The sequence below is a fragment of the Oryctolagus cuniculus genome, chromosome 20, assembly GCF_051225735.1.
Source record: "Oryctolagus cuniculus isolate XC-2025 breed Fujian yellow rabbit chromosome 20, ASM5122573v1, whole genome shotgun sequence".
Classification (NCBI taxonomy): Eukaryota; Metazoa; Chordata; class Mammalia; order Lagomorpha; family Leporidae; genus Oryctolagus; species Oryctolagus cuniculus.
This window is the reverse complement of record NC_142886.1, coordinates 43,863,792-43,879,875: the sequence shown is the minus strand read 5'-3', so window position 1 is coordinate 43,879,875 and position 16,084 is coordinate 43,863,792. Positions and strand designations below refer to the sequence as shown.

Sequence of the window (16,084 nt, the reverse complement as noted above, 5' to 3'; positions counted from 1 at the left end):
ACTGAGTAGGAACAAGGCAGGCCCAGGGGCTTGGCGCTCCTCCACGCCAGGCTGTCCAAGGCGTCGGGAGATCTCAGACATCACCAGCCTCCTTCTGTGTGCTGAGACCGAAGATGACAGTCGCATGTGACGCTCAATTTTTAAAAATTAATTCTAAATCAATTCAATCTTTAAAAATTAAATTGAAGATGAATTCTAAACACCTGCTCCTGAAAGACAGTCTGGAAAAAAAATACAGAAACATAAGGAGGAAAAAAAAACAAAAATGAAGAGCAAGCCGCCTACCCTGCAGCAGGACAACTCTGCGGGAGACAGTGACTTTGCTAAGTGCTCACAAACGCCGAAGCGCGCGGCCGGCTCCTCTGAGGCCAACCAGAAACTGCAGTCCGTCCTCTGCCCCTCTTCCCCAGGACTCACTGGAGCTAAGGGGTAGAGCTGACATTTGGGGCGCATGTGAAGCAGAAAAGGAGGAGGTGGGGTAAAAAGGAAGGACCCCCAGGAACTGCAGTGCGCAGCCCCACCCCTCCCCAGAGGCGGCGGCGCGGTGCTTGGGCAAGGTCGGGCTCCGGGCTGGTCCCTAGCAGAGGGTTCCAGCCCCTCAGACCCAGGCAGCAGTTGGGAAACAGCAGTTGCAACAGATCTGAGTGGACTTCATTAGGGAAGCCCCCGCCCAGTGGGCGCGGCCAGCACATATCTCCCCCAGGGAGGCAGCGCAGCCAGCTCCTTGGAACCTCGGCCGCTGGCCCCCGCAGGCCGGCTGCTCCTGTTGGCCTTTGCTCCGCGCCTCCACGACACCATGGCGGCCTAGCGCATAAAGCGAGACGGGCAGACCCAGTGGGCCGGCTGGCAACTTCTCCCGCATGCGCTGTGAGTACCAGCTTCTGCTCGAGGCAGGACCCGGTGCCGAGGTGGGTGTAGCAAAGATTCTGGAGGAGTTTCTGATTCTGGGGGGCCCCTGGGGTTCTCTGGGCATCTTTGGGGAGACTCGCATTCCCTTCCAGGACTAATTTCTGTTTTTTTCCTAGAGGAGAAACTGGGGGTGGGGTGGGGATGGGGTGGTCTCAGGAGATAAGACAGCCCCCGCCCCACCACCGACTCAGCTCTGGCCGGAGTCAGCCTGGCCCGCGGGCTGTTTGTGTATCTTCCCCTTCCCATGACCAGGGCTGTGCCCACCCACTCGCGGCAGCACGGAGAGGTGAGGCCGGATCCCCTGGTCCCTGCGTGTTGCACAGTCGCCATTGGGGCCCCACTCTGGGCTGTCACTGAAGCACTCGTGCCCTTGCCTCCTGCTTGAGCCCCTCTGGGTCTTGGCGTCCCCCTTAGTGGCGCAAGTGGAAGCCATTGGAGAGAATGGCATCGGGCCAGGCGAGGAGCTGGGGATTCTTGAGGGCTGGACACATCCAGGGGCAGCGGTGAGCGTGGCCTCCCAGGAGTGCGAGCTCCGGGCTCTGCTCCAGAGTCGTGGCCGTTCCCAGCCCAGGGTGCAAGTGCCCAGCCTGGCGCCCAGCAAGGACTCCAAGGAGTCCTTAAAAGCCAGAAGGGAGAGACCCACAGGGTGAACCAGAGCGTCCGTGGGGCATCTAATGTTTTGGTCCCCTGGGTCTGAGGAGGGGTCACAGCACCTTCCCTGGTGGGTCAGCTGTGTCACAGCGGTGGGGGTGGAGAGGGAACCGTCAGGACGGCCATGCACCGGGCCTCTGAGGTGCACAGTGGAAGGCGCCGGACATCACGCCCAGCTCCGTGGCACCCTGTGTGTTCCACCGCTTTGCGTTATGCTTCCCCCAACTGCTGGCTGCAGGTGGGAAGCACTTTCTAGAATAGTGAGTATTGTCACTGAGAATACTTGTACCTGGGGGTTCTCAGTCTGTGGCTTTGACCAAAGGGAGCACGACTTTATCTGGGGGAAAATAATTGTATCTGTAACTGAACACGTACAGGTTATTCCCTAAACAGCGCAGTGTAATCACTCCGTCCACAGCACGGAGATGCTGTCAGGTTCTGTAAGTCACCGGGAGGAGGGGGAGTCTACATAAGGTGTGCCGGCTCCACGCAGGCACTTCCCCACTTCACGGAAGGGACCTGCGCACCTGCTGTCTGGGCATCTCCGTGGTCCTGCGGGCAACCCCGTGGATTCAGGATGGCCTGGTCATTGGATCTGCTGTCTCCTCTCCTGGGCACTCTGGGAAGGGGTTCCAGTGACTCAGGGTTTCAGAACAGAGCCTGCGGGGCGGCAGGGAGAGAGGCCGCCAGGGGACCCCGCCCCCCTGGGACCAGCTCCACAGTGACTTGAGGTCACCGGTGCTCCTTGTCCAGAGGGCTTCTCCCTGGCTGAGGTCTGTCTTCAGGAGGAAGGAAGAGGAGGAAACTGTTTTCTCAAACGAGTAGGGACCAGTGCTGTCAGGGCCAAACGGAAGTGCCGGGGTCGTAGCCTTGTCAGCCCATGGGTTCCCCACAGGGCTCAGTTTCTGTCTTGCTCTCTTTCTTCTTGATTTTATTTTCATTTAATGAATTGCTTTTATTCTGCGTGACTACCAGATACACACATTGCGACCTACAGAAACCAGCACAGAATTGCCCAACGCCGGAGAGCAAGCTGGCAACTGATTGGGAAATAACCAGTCACTCAGCTATTTTAATTGATGGAATAAAAAAAAGTAGCCTGCTCAGGTATCTAACCCATCTGACAAATTTGGGTCAATTTAGGGCCTGTGCCGACAGGTAGAGAGGCCCAGGATGGGGCCGGTGTTGGCACGGGGATGGGGTGGGGGAGGGGTGACTGCGGTGAACAGCTAGCAGCGGTACAGTTCAGAAAATGCTTCCGGCAGTTCCCTTCCCTCTCTGGCTCTGCCCCGCCCTGCTGCCTGCTGGGCACAGCCTACGTCAGCTTACCTAACAGCCGTGCACCCCGGCTGGCTGGCAAACCCACCGCTGAGAGCGCGCTATCAGCTCCTTGAGTGACGCATCTCAACTCCTCCACCGCTTTTAATCCAGGCAATGTTTGTAAACCTCCAGCCCATGGAGCCCGGAGAGTGCGGGCTGTCCATTGTCTGGTTTTGTGTGTGTATTTGAAGCATCCTGCGTGAATCTCTCTCGTATAACCTATTCTCACCCAGACTTCCTTTTGCATCACCAGTGGTTTTTAATTTTTATCTCCAAGCAGCGTGCGGGCTGCTTAGAGAACACCTTGGTTCAGCTGGGGCAAGTCCTTTCCGGAGTGACGTGTGGCCATGAAGGGGAGGTGACAGCACCAGACTCCTGGTCACTTGTAGTCCTGGCCTTGGCGGGGGGATTCTGGCATCTGTGAAAATGCTTTTGGCTTCGGGGTGCTGACCATGGAAAAGTCTAGAAGTAGGGCGGGCTCTGGGTTCAGCTTTCGCGGCAGCCCTGGCTCCTGTGTCTCTACAAAGCCCTGTTTGCCCCACCTCCTGCTATGGCTTCGTCTTAGTGACTTCCCTGGTGGCACCTTAGTCCGTGGCTGCCACACTTCCTCGCCCAGGACTCCCAGCATTCCAACCGGCAGCCCTGAAATTCACCCCATCAGGTCACTTGAGTCCTAGGGCTTGCCCCGATTGGGTTGGTTCTGTCTCTGGACTCAGTCACCAACAGGGAGCTGAGATCGCTGTCCGTAAGTCAGCACCTCCCTGAGCTGCGCATGGGGCCCTCCCTGTTCCTAGGGCACATGGGCTGCCAGAGGGCGGGGCTGACCACTGTGGGCAGAAAGGAGGGGAAAGGAGAGTGGGTGCTTGGAGCACACGGGGCGGTGGCCACAGTCCCATGAACTCCTTGAAGTCCTGTGTCAGCCGTGACAAAGCTGCATCTACTGTGCCTTGCTTCCAAGGGTGGAGGCACAGAATTTGGGGACGGGGGGGGCGGGCACTGCGAGGTCCAGGCCAGCGCAAGGTGATTCACCTGTTCATTCAGTCCGCCAGGAGGGGCCTGCTCCGTGGTCTTCCTTTACAGTTGGTTCACCCTCCAATGGCTGCTGCGGCCGGCGCACTGCGCCGATCCAGAGCCAGGAGCCAGGTGCTTCTCCTGGTCTTCCCTGGGGTGCAGGGCCCAAGCACTTGGGCCATCCTCCACTGCACTCCTGGGCCACAGCAGAGAGCTGGCCTGGAAGAGGGGCAACCGGGACAGAATCCGGCACCCCGACCGGGACTAGAACCCCGTGTGCCGGCACTGCAGGTGGAGGATTAGCCTAGTGAGCTGTGGCACTGGCCATGGGCTGCTTCTAAGGCCACACCCTCCACACACCCGAATCCAGACTCAGGCCATGGCCCTGGGCAACCTCATCTAAAGCAGTGGGAGCAGCCTTCACTGTTGAAGGGCTCACTGTGTTCCGTGGACTCCAGACGTGGAAAGGTGCCAGTTACAGGGAGAAAAAACACAATGAGCGATGCAATCAGACAGAGAAACCTGCCCGATTCTGCCTATAAATTGGTCTAAAAGTCCCTGGCATCGTCAAGCCCAGTGAGAGACAGCATTCTGGCTCTTTAGCAGACCACACACCTGTCCACTCTCTGTGGCGCTAAGGGCGGGGCTCCAGGGAAGAGAGTACTTGGTCTGCCCAGGGCTCACGGTGCTGATGGGAGGTGTCCCAGCCGAGAGCGTGGTGGGAGCAGCACCCTGGAGTCAGACTTGGCTTTTGACATCATCCTGCTCCCTCCCTGGCAGGGCTCTGGGGAAGGATTCTCGGCCAGCGGGCATGTGCCACTTAGAGACTGACGATCTTAGAAAAGGGCTTGATTTTGGCAAATCCATCAGAATCTTTTGGCCACAAGGAAATTAAAAAAAAAAAAAGAAAGAAAGAAAGAAAGAAAGAAAGAACGAACTCAAAGCAGCCAACACCAAAAGGGAAATTTGTTAGCTCTTAAGACTTGGGAGATGGAGTGGTGGGTTAGTCCATTTCTCGTTGCTATAGCAAAACAGCATAACTTTAGAAAGGAAAGCGGAGTATTTAGCTCGCAGTCCCGGAGGTTCAAGGGCAAAACCCTGGCCTCTGCTTGGCTCTGTGCAGCCTCATTGGGGATGGAGTGCCGGCGGCAGCAGTCTGCGAGAGGAAGAGGGTGTTCGCAGGCAGACGGGAAGGCAGACGGCGGCCGGGGCTCAGGCTTCCTCTAGGACAACTCCCTCGCACCAGAACTAACCCAGGCTCCCACGAGAGCTTCCTGGGTCTCTGCTGCGAGATGCTGTCCACAAACAGCCAACTTCCACCGCCACACGGCGGCCCGAGGCAGGCCTCCAGCACGTGAAGCTTGGAGGGCGTTCCATCCAAGCCAAGACGGCAGGCATTAGGCAAAAGTTGACCCAGGGACTCCAAAGATGTCGTCAGAAGTCCCTGTTCATCTCTGTCTCTCTCTCTCTCTCTCTCCACCCCCCTCCTCTCCTTCCTTGAGTGGAAGTGGGGGCCACGATCAGCCTCAGGCCTGCATCACTAACCTAGTCACCCACAGTTAGAGGCTCTGCCTTGCCTGGGAAAGATGCTGATTGACCTGAGTTAGTTTGGGGAACTCTTGCTCCTTGGCCTGGGGCACTGAGGCCCAGCGGAGGGAGGGGAGCAGCTTCAGGGGGGGGGATCGAGACACCATCACCCTAAGACAGGGGAGGGTGCGGGACAAGGGCTGTCCTCTGTGTCCAGGCCTGTCCTTGGTAAAGCGAGGACACTCCTGCCCAGTCCCTGCTGTCACGGATGCCCCGGCACCTGGAAACCGCCGTGCCCTGCGCTTGTCGGTGGGGACGCGGCTTCTTCCCACGCAGCAGGCAGGGGCCACAGCGAGTGGGCAGGGGCAACGGTGCTCCTGGATGCTTCTTTTCCGCTAACCTCAGGTCTGCCACTCAGCAGGATCATCTCCAAGGACAATGAACCTGACCCTGGGCCTGGGCCTGTTTCTGGCTGGCGTCCTCTCCGTGAAGGGCTTTCTGAAGCCCAGCCTCCATGGACAGAGCTATGGATCTGTGAGCCAGGCCCAGGGGTGGCGGAGCAAGAGGATAGCCCAGGAGCTCGCCCGGCGCAACATGGATTTCGGCTTCAAGCTGCTCAAAAAGCTGGCCTCCAGCAACCCCGGCCGGAACATCTTCTTCTCCCCCTTGAGCGTCTCCACGGCCTTCTCCATGCTGTGTCTGGGGGCCCAGGACTCCACGCTGGCGGAGATCAAGGAGGGCTTCAACTTCAGGGAGGTGCCCGAGAGAGACCTGCACGAGGGCTTCCACTACCTCCTGGGCAGGCTGAACCAGGAGAAGCGCGACATCAAGCTGCGAGTCGGGAATTCTCTGTTCATCGACCGGAGGCTGCAGCCCCAGCAGAAGTTCCTGAGGGAGACCAAGAACCTGTACGACGCGGAAACTGTCCCCACCGACTTCCAGAACCTGGAGCTGGCGCAGAAGAAGATCAATGAGTACGTGAGTGAGAAGACGCAGGGGAGAATCAGCCACCTCATCCGGAACATAGACCCTGGCACGGTGATGCTTCTCACCAATTACATTTTCTTTCGAGGTAAGGCTCGGCATGGTGGCATGGGAGGCAGGACGACCGACAGAACGGGTTTGCAGATCCCAGGCTGGCCGTGTGCTCGCTCCGGGACCTCAGGTTCGTCTGTAGCAACCTCTCGGAGCGCCACGCGTCCGTCTGTGAGACCAGTGCTGCGACACAGGATGCAGCAGGCAGTTACTGGGACTCACCGGGAACAGGCTGGGAGCTTGGCCACATCTCCATCCTTCTCCCCGCTTTCTTTCTCGCCGATGATCCTAGCACGACGGGGGTCGTGGACGGAGCCGTGGCGTGCTTGTCTGTGTCTGAAATGAGGAAAGTGAAATGCGGAGAGAGAGGCTCATTGAGCTACTCCTACTTACAAAGCCAGCCAATGAGAGAAGAACGGGCCCCCTCTTCACCTGGGCCTCAGGTGCACACTCCACCAGGCCACAGAATGCGCAGTTTGTTGAGGACTCTGGGGCGGGGCGGGGGGGGGCTTTGGTTTCTTTATCAGATTTTGTCGATCCCCCAGATCTGAGGGACAGGGACTGGAAAAGAGGGGATAACACACCCATATTCAAACTTCGTCTCCCACAACTGCAGATGCACTCACACACCACCCATGTACACAAAAGTTGGCCAAAACAGGTGAGAATCAGGACAAAGCCCCTCGATTTAGGGGCCCATTCCTCACTCTCATGGGCTGGCTTTGTAAGTAGGAGTAGCTCACTGCTGAACCATCAGCCCCACAGCCCTGAATACGGGAGTTCAGGTCTCCCGGAATCCGCAGGCATGGGTGCTATGGAGGAAAGAAGTGATCATGAGAACCTGAGGCCTTAAGTCCCTGCAGAGAGCACAGAGGGTAATTTGCAATCCCCCCAAGTCTCTGTGTTCCCTGGACCACAGCAGGAGCCACAGTGGAAACCACGGAACTGAGGGCGACTGGCGTCCACTCAGCACGTTCTATGCACGGCTCCGAGCCACGCCGCCTCGTCCCGACTCAGAGCAGCCCATCCTGCGAATAAGGGTGCTGAGGCCAGGGACATTAAAATGTTTCTCCAAGGTCCTTCTTTCAGAACAGAGAAGTCGGGTTTAAACTGGGGACTAAGCACTCAGGGTTCTGTGTTGGCGGTTTAGGGGTAGCAGGTTTGCGAAGACGCAGGTCTGAGCTCGTACCCAGTGGGCTCAAAGTATCCTTGTGGTCAGAAAGGGGACGTCTGGGTGCTTTTCAGCAAGCCCCCGGGCGGCCTGTTCCGTTAACGTCAGGCACCTCCACTCATGCAAGGTCCCGGTAACCCCCAGTCGCTGCGATGCATCCTCTGCTGTTAGGATATGATCTGTGGGCTTTCCCGGCCCCAGAGGCACCTGGGTTTAGGGCTCTCGGCTGCTCCCCCCAGCCCAGCAGCCCTGGCCTTGGCTTCTCCAGGGACCGACGGATGGGTCTGAGTCCCCGCCACCTGGAGTCTTTAGGTCATGGCATGAGAACAGGGGCTCCCGGAGTCCCTGCCTGACACCCCTTGCCCTGCATCTGGGTGGCCAGTGGGATGGGGTCACCTCTTTCCCCCTGGACGCTCGCGTCACCCTGCCCTTCTTCACTCCTAAGCCAGGTGGCTACATGAGTTTGATCCCAAAGCGACGAAACAGGAAGATTTCATGGTGAGCAGGAACAGGTCGGTGCAGGTGCCCATGATGCTGCGCGGGGGCTTGTACGACGTGGGCCGGGACGAGCAGCTGGCCAGCACCGTCCTGGAGATGCCCTACGAGGGGAACATCACAGCCACCTTCATCCTTCCCGACGAAGGCAAGCTGAAGCTCCTGGAGGACGGCTTGCACGTGGACATCTTCGCCAAGTGGAAGAAGCTGATGTCGCGGAGGTAAGAGGGCGCCCCGCACAGGCAGCGTCTGCCTCTGCCTCCCCCTCTCTTTGCCGCCCCCTCCCACAGTCACCGAGCGCTTCCCTCGTGGCCAAGCCCTCTGCTGGGCCCCGTGGGGAATTTGCGCTGTGGGCCGTAGACTGGGTGGCGAGCTGTAGGCGGCCCGTGACCTCTTGCTTCCTGAGGGGTTGCATGGAAACAGTGAGAGCACAGTGGATGGAGTCTCGGGGGAAGGTGGTGTCAGGGAGGGCTTCGCAGAGGAGGTGGGGTTTGAACTAGGACTTCCAGGCTATATAGAAGGGGGAGGAGGATGGGATCTTGGGCAAAGGAGATTGCAAGGACAAACGCTTGGGGTGTTGAAGGGAGCCGGGAGCTGTTCATTGTGACTGGAGTGGTGTTTTCCATGGTGCTGCCACAACCAACGAGTGAGGCGTGTCCCAAGGAAGCGACACTGCTGTGAGCGAAAGACAAAGCCATAGGGGCTTTTCCCTGAAGACATAAAGTAAGAGCCGATTTCAGGCGAGCCTACAGAATCCCTCACAGGCACTTGCCTGCTCATAGATTTTCTTTGAACATTAAGGGCTGGTGTTGGAGGTAAGCCCTGGGGACTTGGTCAGCACAGATGACCCCAGAGCCTTGCAAGGGCCTGGCGCGGTGCAGGGGCTACGGCGGCCGGGAGGGCTGGGGTGAGCTGGAGAGAGCAGTTTCCACTTGGGCGGGGGCAGTGTCTGGATTCCTCCTGCCTGCTCTGTGGCTTCTCACCCCTCCTCACCCTCTCTGTGCCCTGTGCTGTGAGGCGCCCAGGGGAGTCCAGGAGAGCTGGCAATGGCACTAGGCCTGAGCTGATGCCGCGTTCACATGGCCACACCCTGACGTCTCTGAGACCCAGGGTTGGCTGCAAGCTCAGAAACCGAAGCTTCTGCCCGTGAATGCTTCTGATGGAGTCCCGGGTGGAGGCGGGGAGAGGGGCAGGGGCTACCTGGCGGGATGTCCCATGGTGGCTGCTGTCTCTTGAGCCCTGCACGAACCCTCTGTCCTCCCTGTTCCCAGGGCTGGCGGAGTCTGCCGCCCGGGACAGGAGGAGGGGACTGGGTTCTAAGCTCAGCTGTGACATGTGGCCCCTGGGCGGATGAGGAGTGTGGCAGATGAAGAGAAGTCAGAAAGTGACAAGGGCACCGGGCCCTTCTCTCTGCTTTACCCGGAAGTCCCAGTTGGCGCATCTTGGCCCAAGATTTCATCTCCTTTAGTGCTGTGGTTACAGTGGCTACAGAACCTCCAGCTGGTTTGCTGGAGCCCACACCCCGATGTGCCCCTCTCCCTTCTCCGGTTATTATGTTCATGAATTCATGGCAAGTGTCTAGAACAACACCTGGTGGTCAGTAGGCTGTTGGCAAATGCTCGCTGAATGAATGAATAAATGAACAGGCAGATTTTGGAGTTGGACCTCCGATGGTACTTTAAGGCTGAAGGAGATTCCTGGGAAGGAGGGCAGCGAGGGAACAAACATGGGAAAGAGACCAGGCGCTGAGCCATGGGCAGCTTGGTCACCAGAGATGGACGAGGAGGTGGGGCTGGCCAGGGGCGACCTCAAGGCTGGACTTGGGTTGGTGTGCACCAAGTAAAGGGGTCGACTGCCCCAAGCTGCTGGCCATTGGCTGTAGCGACCTGGACATTAGTGGCCACCCTGGAGAGAGGTGCTTTGCTAGAACGTTGAGGTCAGAGGTCTGACTGGAGTGGGTTGTGGCGAAAATGAGAGACAATGGAGAAAGCTCTAGAGAATTCTGCTAGAACAGGAAGAAATGAAACGGGCTGAAACCTGAGGGGTGACTTGGGCCGAGAGAGAGATTTTTCGATTTGATTGGAAGACAGAGCTAATTCCAGCACGTGGTCTGTTCTTAAGAATGGTCAAACACTTGCCAATTACAAACAGCATGGGAGACAGAGAGTGAGTGGGGCGGGAAGGAGGTCCTTGGATGGGTGAGAAGAAAGGGAAGCCAAAGCGGACACTGGGCATGGTGGTTAAGACACCTGCCGTTGGAGGGACTGGGTTCGAGTCCTGGCTCCACTTTCAAGTCCAGCTCCTTACTAATGCACACCCTGGGACGCAGCAGCTGAGGGCTCAAGTACTTGTGTCCCTGCCACCCACGTGGGAGATACGGCTTAAGTTCCAAACTCCTGGCTTTGGCCTGGCCCAGCCCTGGCTTGTTACAGAACAAGCAGATGGGAGCTCTCTCTGCCTGTCTGTCTCTCTCTATGTGTCTCCTTGCTTTCCAAGTAAACAAAAATACTTTTAAATGAAGAAATGGTGTCCAGGTCCAGGCAGACAAGAATCCAGGGCCAGCAGGTGCCTCAGGGATGCCTGGCCCAGGCTCTGGGCCCAGAGGACAGGAAGCTGCAAGTCCCAGGGCCAGGAGGGCACTGGCTGCTCACTGCCCATCTGCTAAGCGCCTCCCATGCATTCACTCTGGTTCTCTTTTAGTGCCGTGGGTGCTTGGTGGTCACTCTTATTTTCACCCAGTGGCCTAGAGAGCTAAGGCCATCCAGCCCCGGGATGGAGCTGAGCGTGGCTCTGCCCGGCTCCAGGCCTCGGGCCCTGCTGTCTCCAGCATCAGGGCTGCTGGGGCAGGGTGGGCTCTTGGCCACGCCTGCCACCGGGGAATCTCCGGCAACTACGGCCGAGGGGTCCTGGGGTGGCAGACATGTGGGAGCCCCTCCTGTGGATGAGGACTCAGGCAGGTGTGCTGGGGGCAGGGACAGAGTGCAGAGGGCACAGGTGTTTGCATCCCGGGGTTCCAGGGCTCAGGGGCCTCTCCCCGTTCTGTGGCTGGAGAGAGAAGACCTGAGGCCTCTGGGGCTGGGAGGGCAAAGCTTATCATTGATCCTGGAGCCTGGCCCGGAAAATGGCAGGCGCCCCCTGCTCACACGCGTCCCCTCCAACCTGCCAGGGTGGTGGACGTGTCCGTGCCCAAGCTCCACATCCAAGGCACCTACGACCTGAAGAAGACACTGTCACACCTGGGCATCACCAAGATCTTTGAAGAGCACGGGGACCTCACCAGGATCGTCCCGCATCGCAGCCTGAAAGTCGGCCAGGTGAGCCCTCCCCACCCCGAACACCGGGAGCCTCCCCACGGCCGGGCCAGACCCATGGTCACAGCCACGGTCCGAGCAAGGATTCTCCCCACCAGCTGCCAGCCTCGAATCCACCCCTGGCCCGGACCAGCCCCGTGCTCCCCAGCAAACCACAAAGCCACCCCAGTCCTCCTGCTCTCAGTCTTGATCGCTGGGGAGAACTCCTGCTGCTATTTCGGAAGCTGATTCAATGCGACAAGCATTGGTCAGGGCCCAGCTCATGGATTGGACCGAGGGCCGCTCTGGGCCTGACTCAGAGCCTCTCTCAAAGGCCACGGGCTTCTTAGTAAGTTGTAAACATGATGAGGAGATGAGCAAGCAAAGGCCCTAGGGCCAGGCAGAGCACCTGTCTGACTGGGAAGACGAGAAAGGACCATGGAAGGGAGGGCTCCAGACACAGAGACATCCAGGCGATGTCAAGTTCAGATAACACACCTGAAACTCACAGGTAGGCTTGAGTTGTTTTCCAGTGCGACAGGACACCTGTGACCCATCACTTCTCCAGTTCAAGGTCCTGTCGCCCCTAGGGCGACTACTTTTTCTGTAGTATACTAAGTACATCCCAAGTATTGCATGGGGCAGGTTTTCACAAAAATATACTCATTGCTTATCTTGCGTCCAACTTTGGGCGCCCTGTCTAGCAGCCGTGCCCTGGACACACGAGGGCATGGGAAGGGGAGACAGCTCGCAAGCAGACCTGGGTGTGGGCGGCGTCCTCAAGTGTGGGGAGCGGCACGGCTGAGGGCTGGAGGTGTGGACCCGGTGTGCTCCCCGGGTACGGTCCGGGGGAAGGGCAGGTTCAAGCCCGCCTGGACCTGGACGTGCAATGAAGCGAGGCTGCCCAGCCCAGCCCAGCTCAGCCCAGCCAGCCGCGCCGTATCCGGGGCAGCTTCAGCGTTTGTCTTCCCCTTTGCAAGAGGAAGAACGCAGTTAGCAGCTCCTTTGGGCGCTGAGTTTTCCTGCACAGACTTGCTGCCCACCGTGCGTGCCAGCTCCCCTCCCCGCAGGCCGGCGGAGCTCAGCGGCTCCTTGCTTCCCTGTAACGGGTGTGCTGGCCGCCACTGTGGGCCGCTGCTGACAGTCTCCCTGGTAGAGCTCCCTGAACTGCGTTCCCATCGCTGGATTTCATGGAAGGATTCCGGTCACCTGGTCACAGGTGTTGCCTCTGGGGTGGCTCTGGGGCCTGAGTTGTCTTGAACAGGCAACCTGGGACCCCGCTGCCTCTTAAGCACCTGTTGGCGGTGACGGACGTGGGCCCGGGCTGCAGCTGCCTCCCTCCCATCTGGCAAAGCTCAACAGAGCCCAGCCAGGACCCCCGTTGGAGCTTCCCCGAAATTCACAGGAAGTTGAGCCAAGCCTGCTCCATGTCCCCCAGAGCTGGTGTGCCCCTGCACCCTCAGCAATGACAGTGGAAGAGCCAAGAGCCCAGGGTGGCTGGCAGCAGCCAGGTCACTCCCGTGCTGTCTCCCTGCCTGGGCCGTGGCCTCCGAGCGGCTTGGCGGGCACTGACACGCGCTTGTTCCTGCAGGCGGTGCACAAGGCTGAGCTGCAGATGGACGAGAAGGGCACGGAGGGGGCCGCGGGCTCCGGAGCAGAGACGCTGCCCATGGAGACGCCGCTAAGCGTCAGGATGAACCATCCCTTCCTGATGATGATTTACGAGAAGGTCACACCTTCCATGATCTTCTTGGCAAGGGTTGCCGACCCCAGCAAGTGATCAAGGAGGGGTTTCTGCAGCCTGTGGACCCAGCTGCAGCTTGGGCCCGAGTGGGGTGCACATCTGCTGGGGAGCGAGGCTCAGGCACATTCAGATTCGATTCAGAAACCACCCAAGGACGTCATCGTCCTCTCTGGGCTTCTCGCTTGCTCTCCTTCCAATGTCATTCCAAGGTCAGGATCTGTCGCCACCCACCCCTCCCCGATGGAGTTCTCTTCCCTGGGCAGGCTGAGGGCTTTTGTGATTTAATAAACAAGCACTCCTGCCCCCCAAGTCTGCTGGCTGACAGGGGGTAGCCTGGGTGGGTGGGGGTGCTGTGAGCCACAGCAAGGGTTCCTGGGGTTGGAGAGAGACCCAGGTTCAAATCCCAGGACGAGAGGTCCTGGGGGGAGCCACGCGGCCTCTCCTGGAGTAGCAGCTGGGGCTCACTTCCAGCTGTTTCAGGTACAGGAAGGAGGCCCCGGGGCCCCTGTCTTGCTGCCAAAGGCAGGTGCTTGGCTTTGAACCTGCTGACAAAGGAGGTTTGAACCTCTCAAGAGCAAAGGAGGCCCCTGCTCCAGCCCCCGAACAAGTGGGCCTGCAGGGTCTGCCTGTGACCACCAGGGGGCCCTGGGCGCTCCTGGGGTTGCTTCAGGGACCAGGGTGGGGTGGGCCCCCTGGAGGGTTCCTTTGGGTCCTGCAGTGACTTCTTCCGGTGCTGGGAGAGGAGGGCATCCCAGCTGGCTTGGCCTGCAGAAGCCTGAGCCGGCGCGGCTGGCGTGGAGTTGCTGTGTAGCCTTTCTGGCCCCTGGGCCCTCTGGTTCTGGTCACAGCCACCCTGCAGGCAGCCAGTGGGGACAGCCAGTGGGGACAGCCGGTGTCAGATGTGGGAACTGAGGCCCAGGCAGGTGGAGCAGCTTCCTTATGGCCTCGTGGGAGCCACTGGCAGCCGTGCCCAGTGCCCCTGCTAAGGGGCTGGAAGGGGGGACCCCTGGCCTGGGCTCGTCTCCAGGTTCCCGTCAGCAAGTCCTGTCCAGTGAGGGCCCCGTGCTCCCTCCCCGCTGGGCTCCCCAGGGCCCTGCACTGCAGCCTGCAGCCTGGTGGGGAGGAGGTAGGGCTGAGTGTGGGTGCCAGAGTCCTGGACTAAGTGCGGGACTGGGATATGGAACCCCGAGAAAGCTCTGCTTTGAGAGAGTGGGTGCAGGGGACAAGAGTGGGGCCCTCACCAGGGCCACAGATGCGGGCAGAAGGCAGGGGATCCCAGCCAAGGGCCATCACTGTCCCCGGCCCTGGCGGAGGGAAGGTGTGGGGCAGACACCAGAGGACACAGGCGCCGTGAGTGGTGGTCTCAAGTGTGCGACTCGCCCTGGGGACACGGTATAGCCACAGCAGCCAAGCAGCGGCCGAGTGAGCTGGGCACGTGACTCAGCCGCTGCACCTGCTGAAAGGAGCCAGGACATGTACGAGCTGGGGCCGGGGAGCTCTGGGGGTTCCGGAGATCACAGGGACCCCACGCCCGGCTGTTGGCGGCTTCCACCTGCCCTGCCTGGCTTGCATCCGACAGGGCCAGCTGTCTTCTAACGAGCTGCTCTCCAGATGGTCCATGGAGACCTCAGCATCATCCAGGCGGCCGGCCAAGAGCGCGTCCATGCGTGGGGGTGTCTGGTGGGTCCGAAGGGCCTTCACCCTGCGTTCAGCAGTGAATCGGGGAGCTGTACTCCCTGCGCTGGTTGTCGGTGCAAACAGCTGTGGCCTGTGCCCTTCCTGGGCTCCTGGGCGGGGGAGCAGTGGTGCTCACTGAAAGATGACCACGGCTCACACGAGGGAGCCGCCACGCCCTGCTTTGGCACAGTTCGACTGGAGGATCTGATCCAGTGTAGGGCCCCAAGGATGTGACACTGTGGCCAGTTCCAAAGGCCAGGAACCCGCCTGTTTTTCCACTGTGGCTGTTAATGCCAAGTGCCCGGCTGGGAGCTCTCCAGGGTGTTCGGGGCACATCCATCCCAGTCGGTCTGGGACTGAAGTTAGGCCCGCGTTCCTGTGCTTTTTCACCTTCCTTCTGGTTAACTCTGTTTTTAAAATGAGTGCTGCACATCTTCAGTATTTTTCAATATGACTTCCTACCTTATAGCCACGTTTACATTCTTTGCTACAAAAATAAATTCCAGTTTGAAAAGGAAAAAGGAAACACACATAAGGAGAAAAAGTTGGGATGGGAGTAGAGGGAGGCTCACCAGGCAGCAGGCATAGAACGTGCAAAGGCCCTGAGGTGGGAGGTGGCACGGATTAGAAAGTAAAGTGAGACTGACTTTGTCAGAGCAACCATGTAAGGCGGGAGGGGGTGGGTCGTGAGGCTGGAGAGGGGGGTGGAGCCTCCTGGGCCCCAGGGGCGACAGGACCTTGAACTGGAGACGTGATGGGTCACAGGTGTCCTGTCGCACTGGAAAACAACTCAAGCCTACCTGTGAGTTTTAGGTGTGTCCATCTGATAGCAGACGGGGCGTCCTTGTGCCCCTGCACCCAGACCATGCATGTCACGGATCGCAGGCTCAACGTGTGTTTGCCCAAAACAAAGACTGCTGCTACTGCCTCACCCTTGTCCAGACACCCTGGTCCAAAGTTTCCCTCTCTGGGAAGAAAGACACATGCCTGCCTTGGCCTGCGGGGCTGTGGCTGTGCCATGGGGGTGTGGCTCTGCCTGCGGGGGTGTGGCTTGCAGTGGGGGCATGGCTGTGCCGGCAGGGCTCTGCTGTGCCTGCCTCTGCAGGTGGGGCCGCCCTGCCTCCTTGCTGCCCCACCCTGCCCAGGCACTCTCCTTGTTCCCCCTACCCTCCCACCCCAACTCCCACTGCTTCCTTCCACAAGGTTAACTCCCACTTCTGAAAGCTTACCAGGCCACATGTTTGTGGACCGAAT

At 59.3% G+C, this 16,084-nt stretch overlaps 1 protein-coding gene across 4 annotated transcripts; it reads left to right on the top strand.

Annotated features, from left to right (window-relative positions):
- The first annotated feature begins 674 nt into the window (after window positions 1-674).
- SERPINA12 (serpin family A member 12) lies at window positions 675-13,462 on the top strand. 4 transcript variants are annotated; one of them, XM_017339143.4, is made up of 6 exons: window positions 720-908; window positions 2,536-2,667; window positions 5,837-6,490; window positions 8,070-8,340; window positions 11,286-11,433; window positions 13,001-13,462. In XM_017339143.4, exons 3-6 carry the CDS (start codon window positions 5,857-5,859, stop codon window positions 13,187-13,189), a joined length of 1,242 nt encoding a protein of 413 aa, XP_017194632.1. In that variant the 5' UTR covers window positions 720-908; window positions 2,536-2,667; window positions 5,837-5,856; the 3' UTR covers window positions 13,190-13,462. The 4 variants fall into 4 exon arrangements, with proteins under 4 accessions (XP_002723166.1, XP_008249523.1, XP_008249522.1 ...); XM_002723120.6 differs by lacking the exon at window positions 2,536-2,667 and having other exon boundaries at window positions 675-908; window positions 5,840-6,490; XM_008251301.5 differs by lacking the exon at window positions 2,536-2,667 and having other exon boundaries at window positions 680-908.
- The last annotated feature ends 2,622 nt before the right edge of the window (window positions 13,463-16,084 follow it).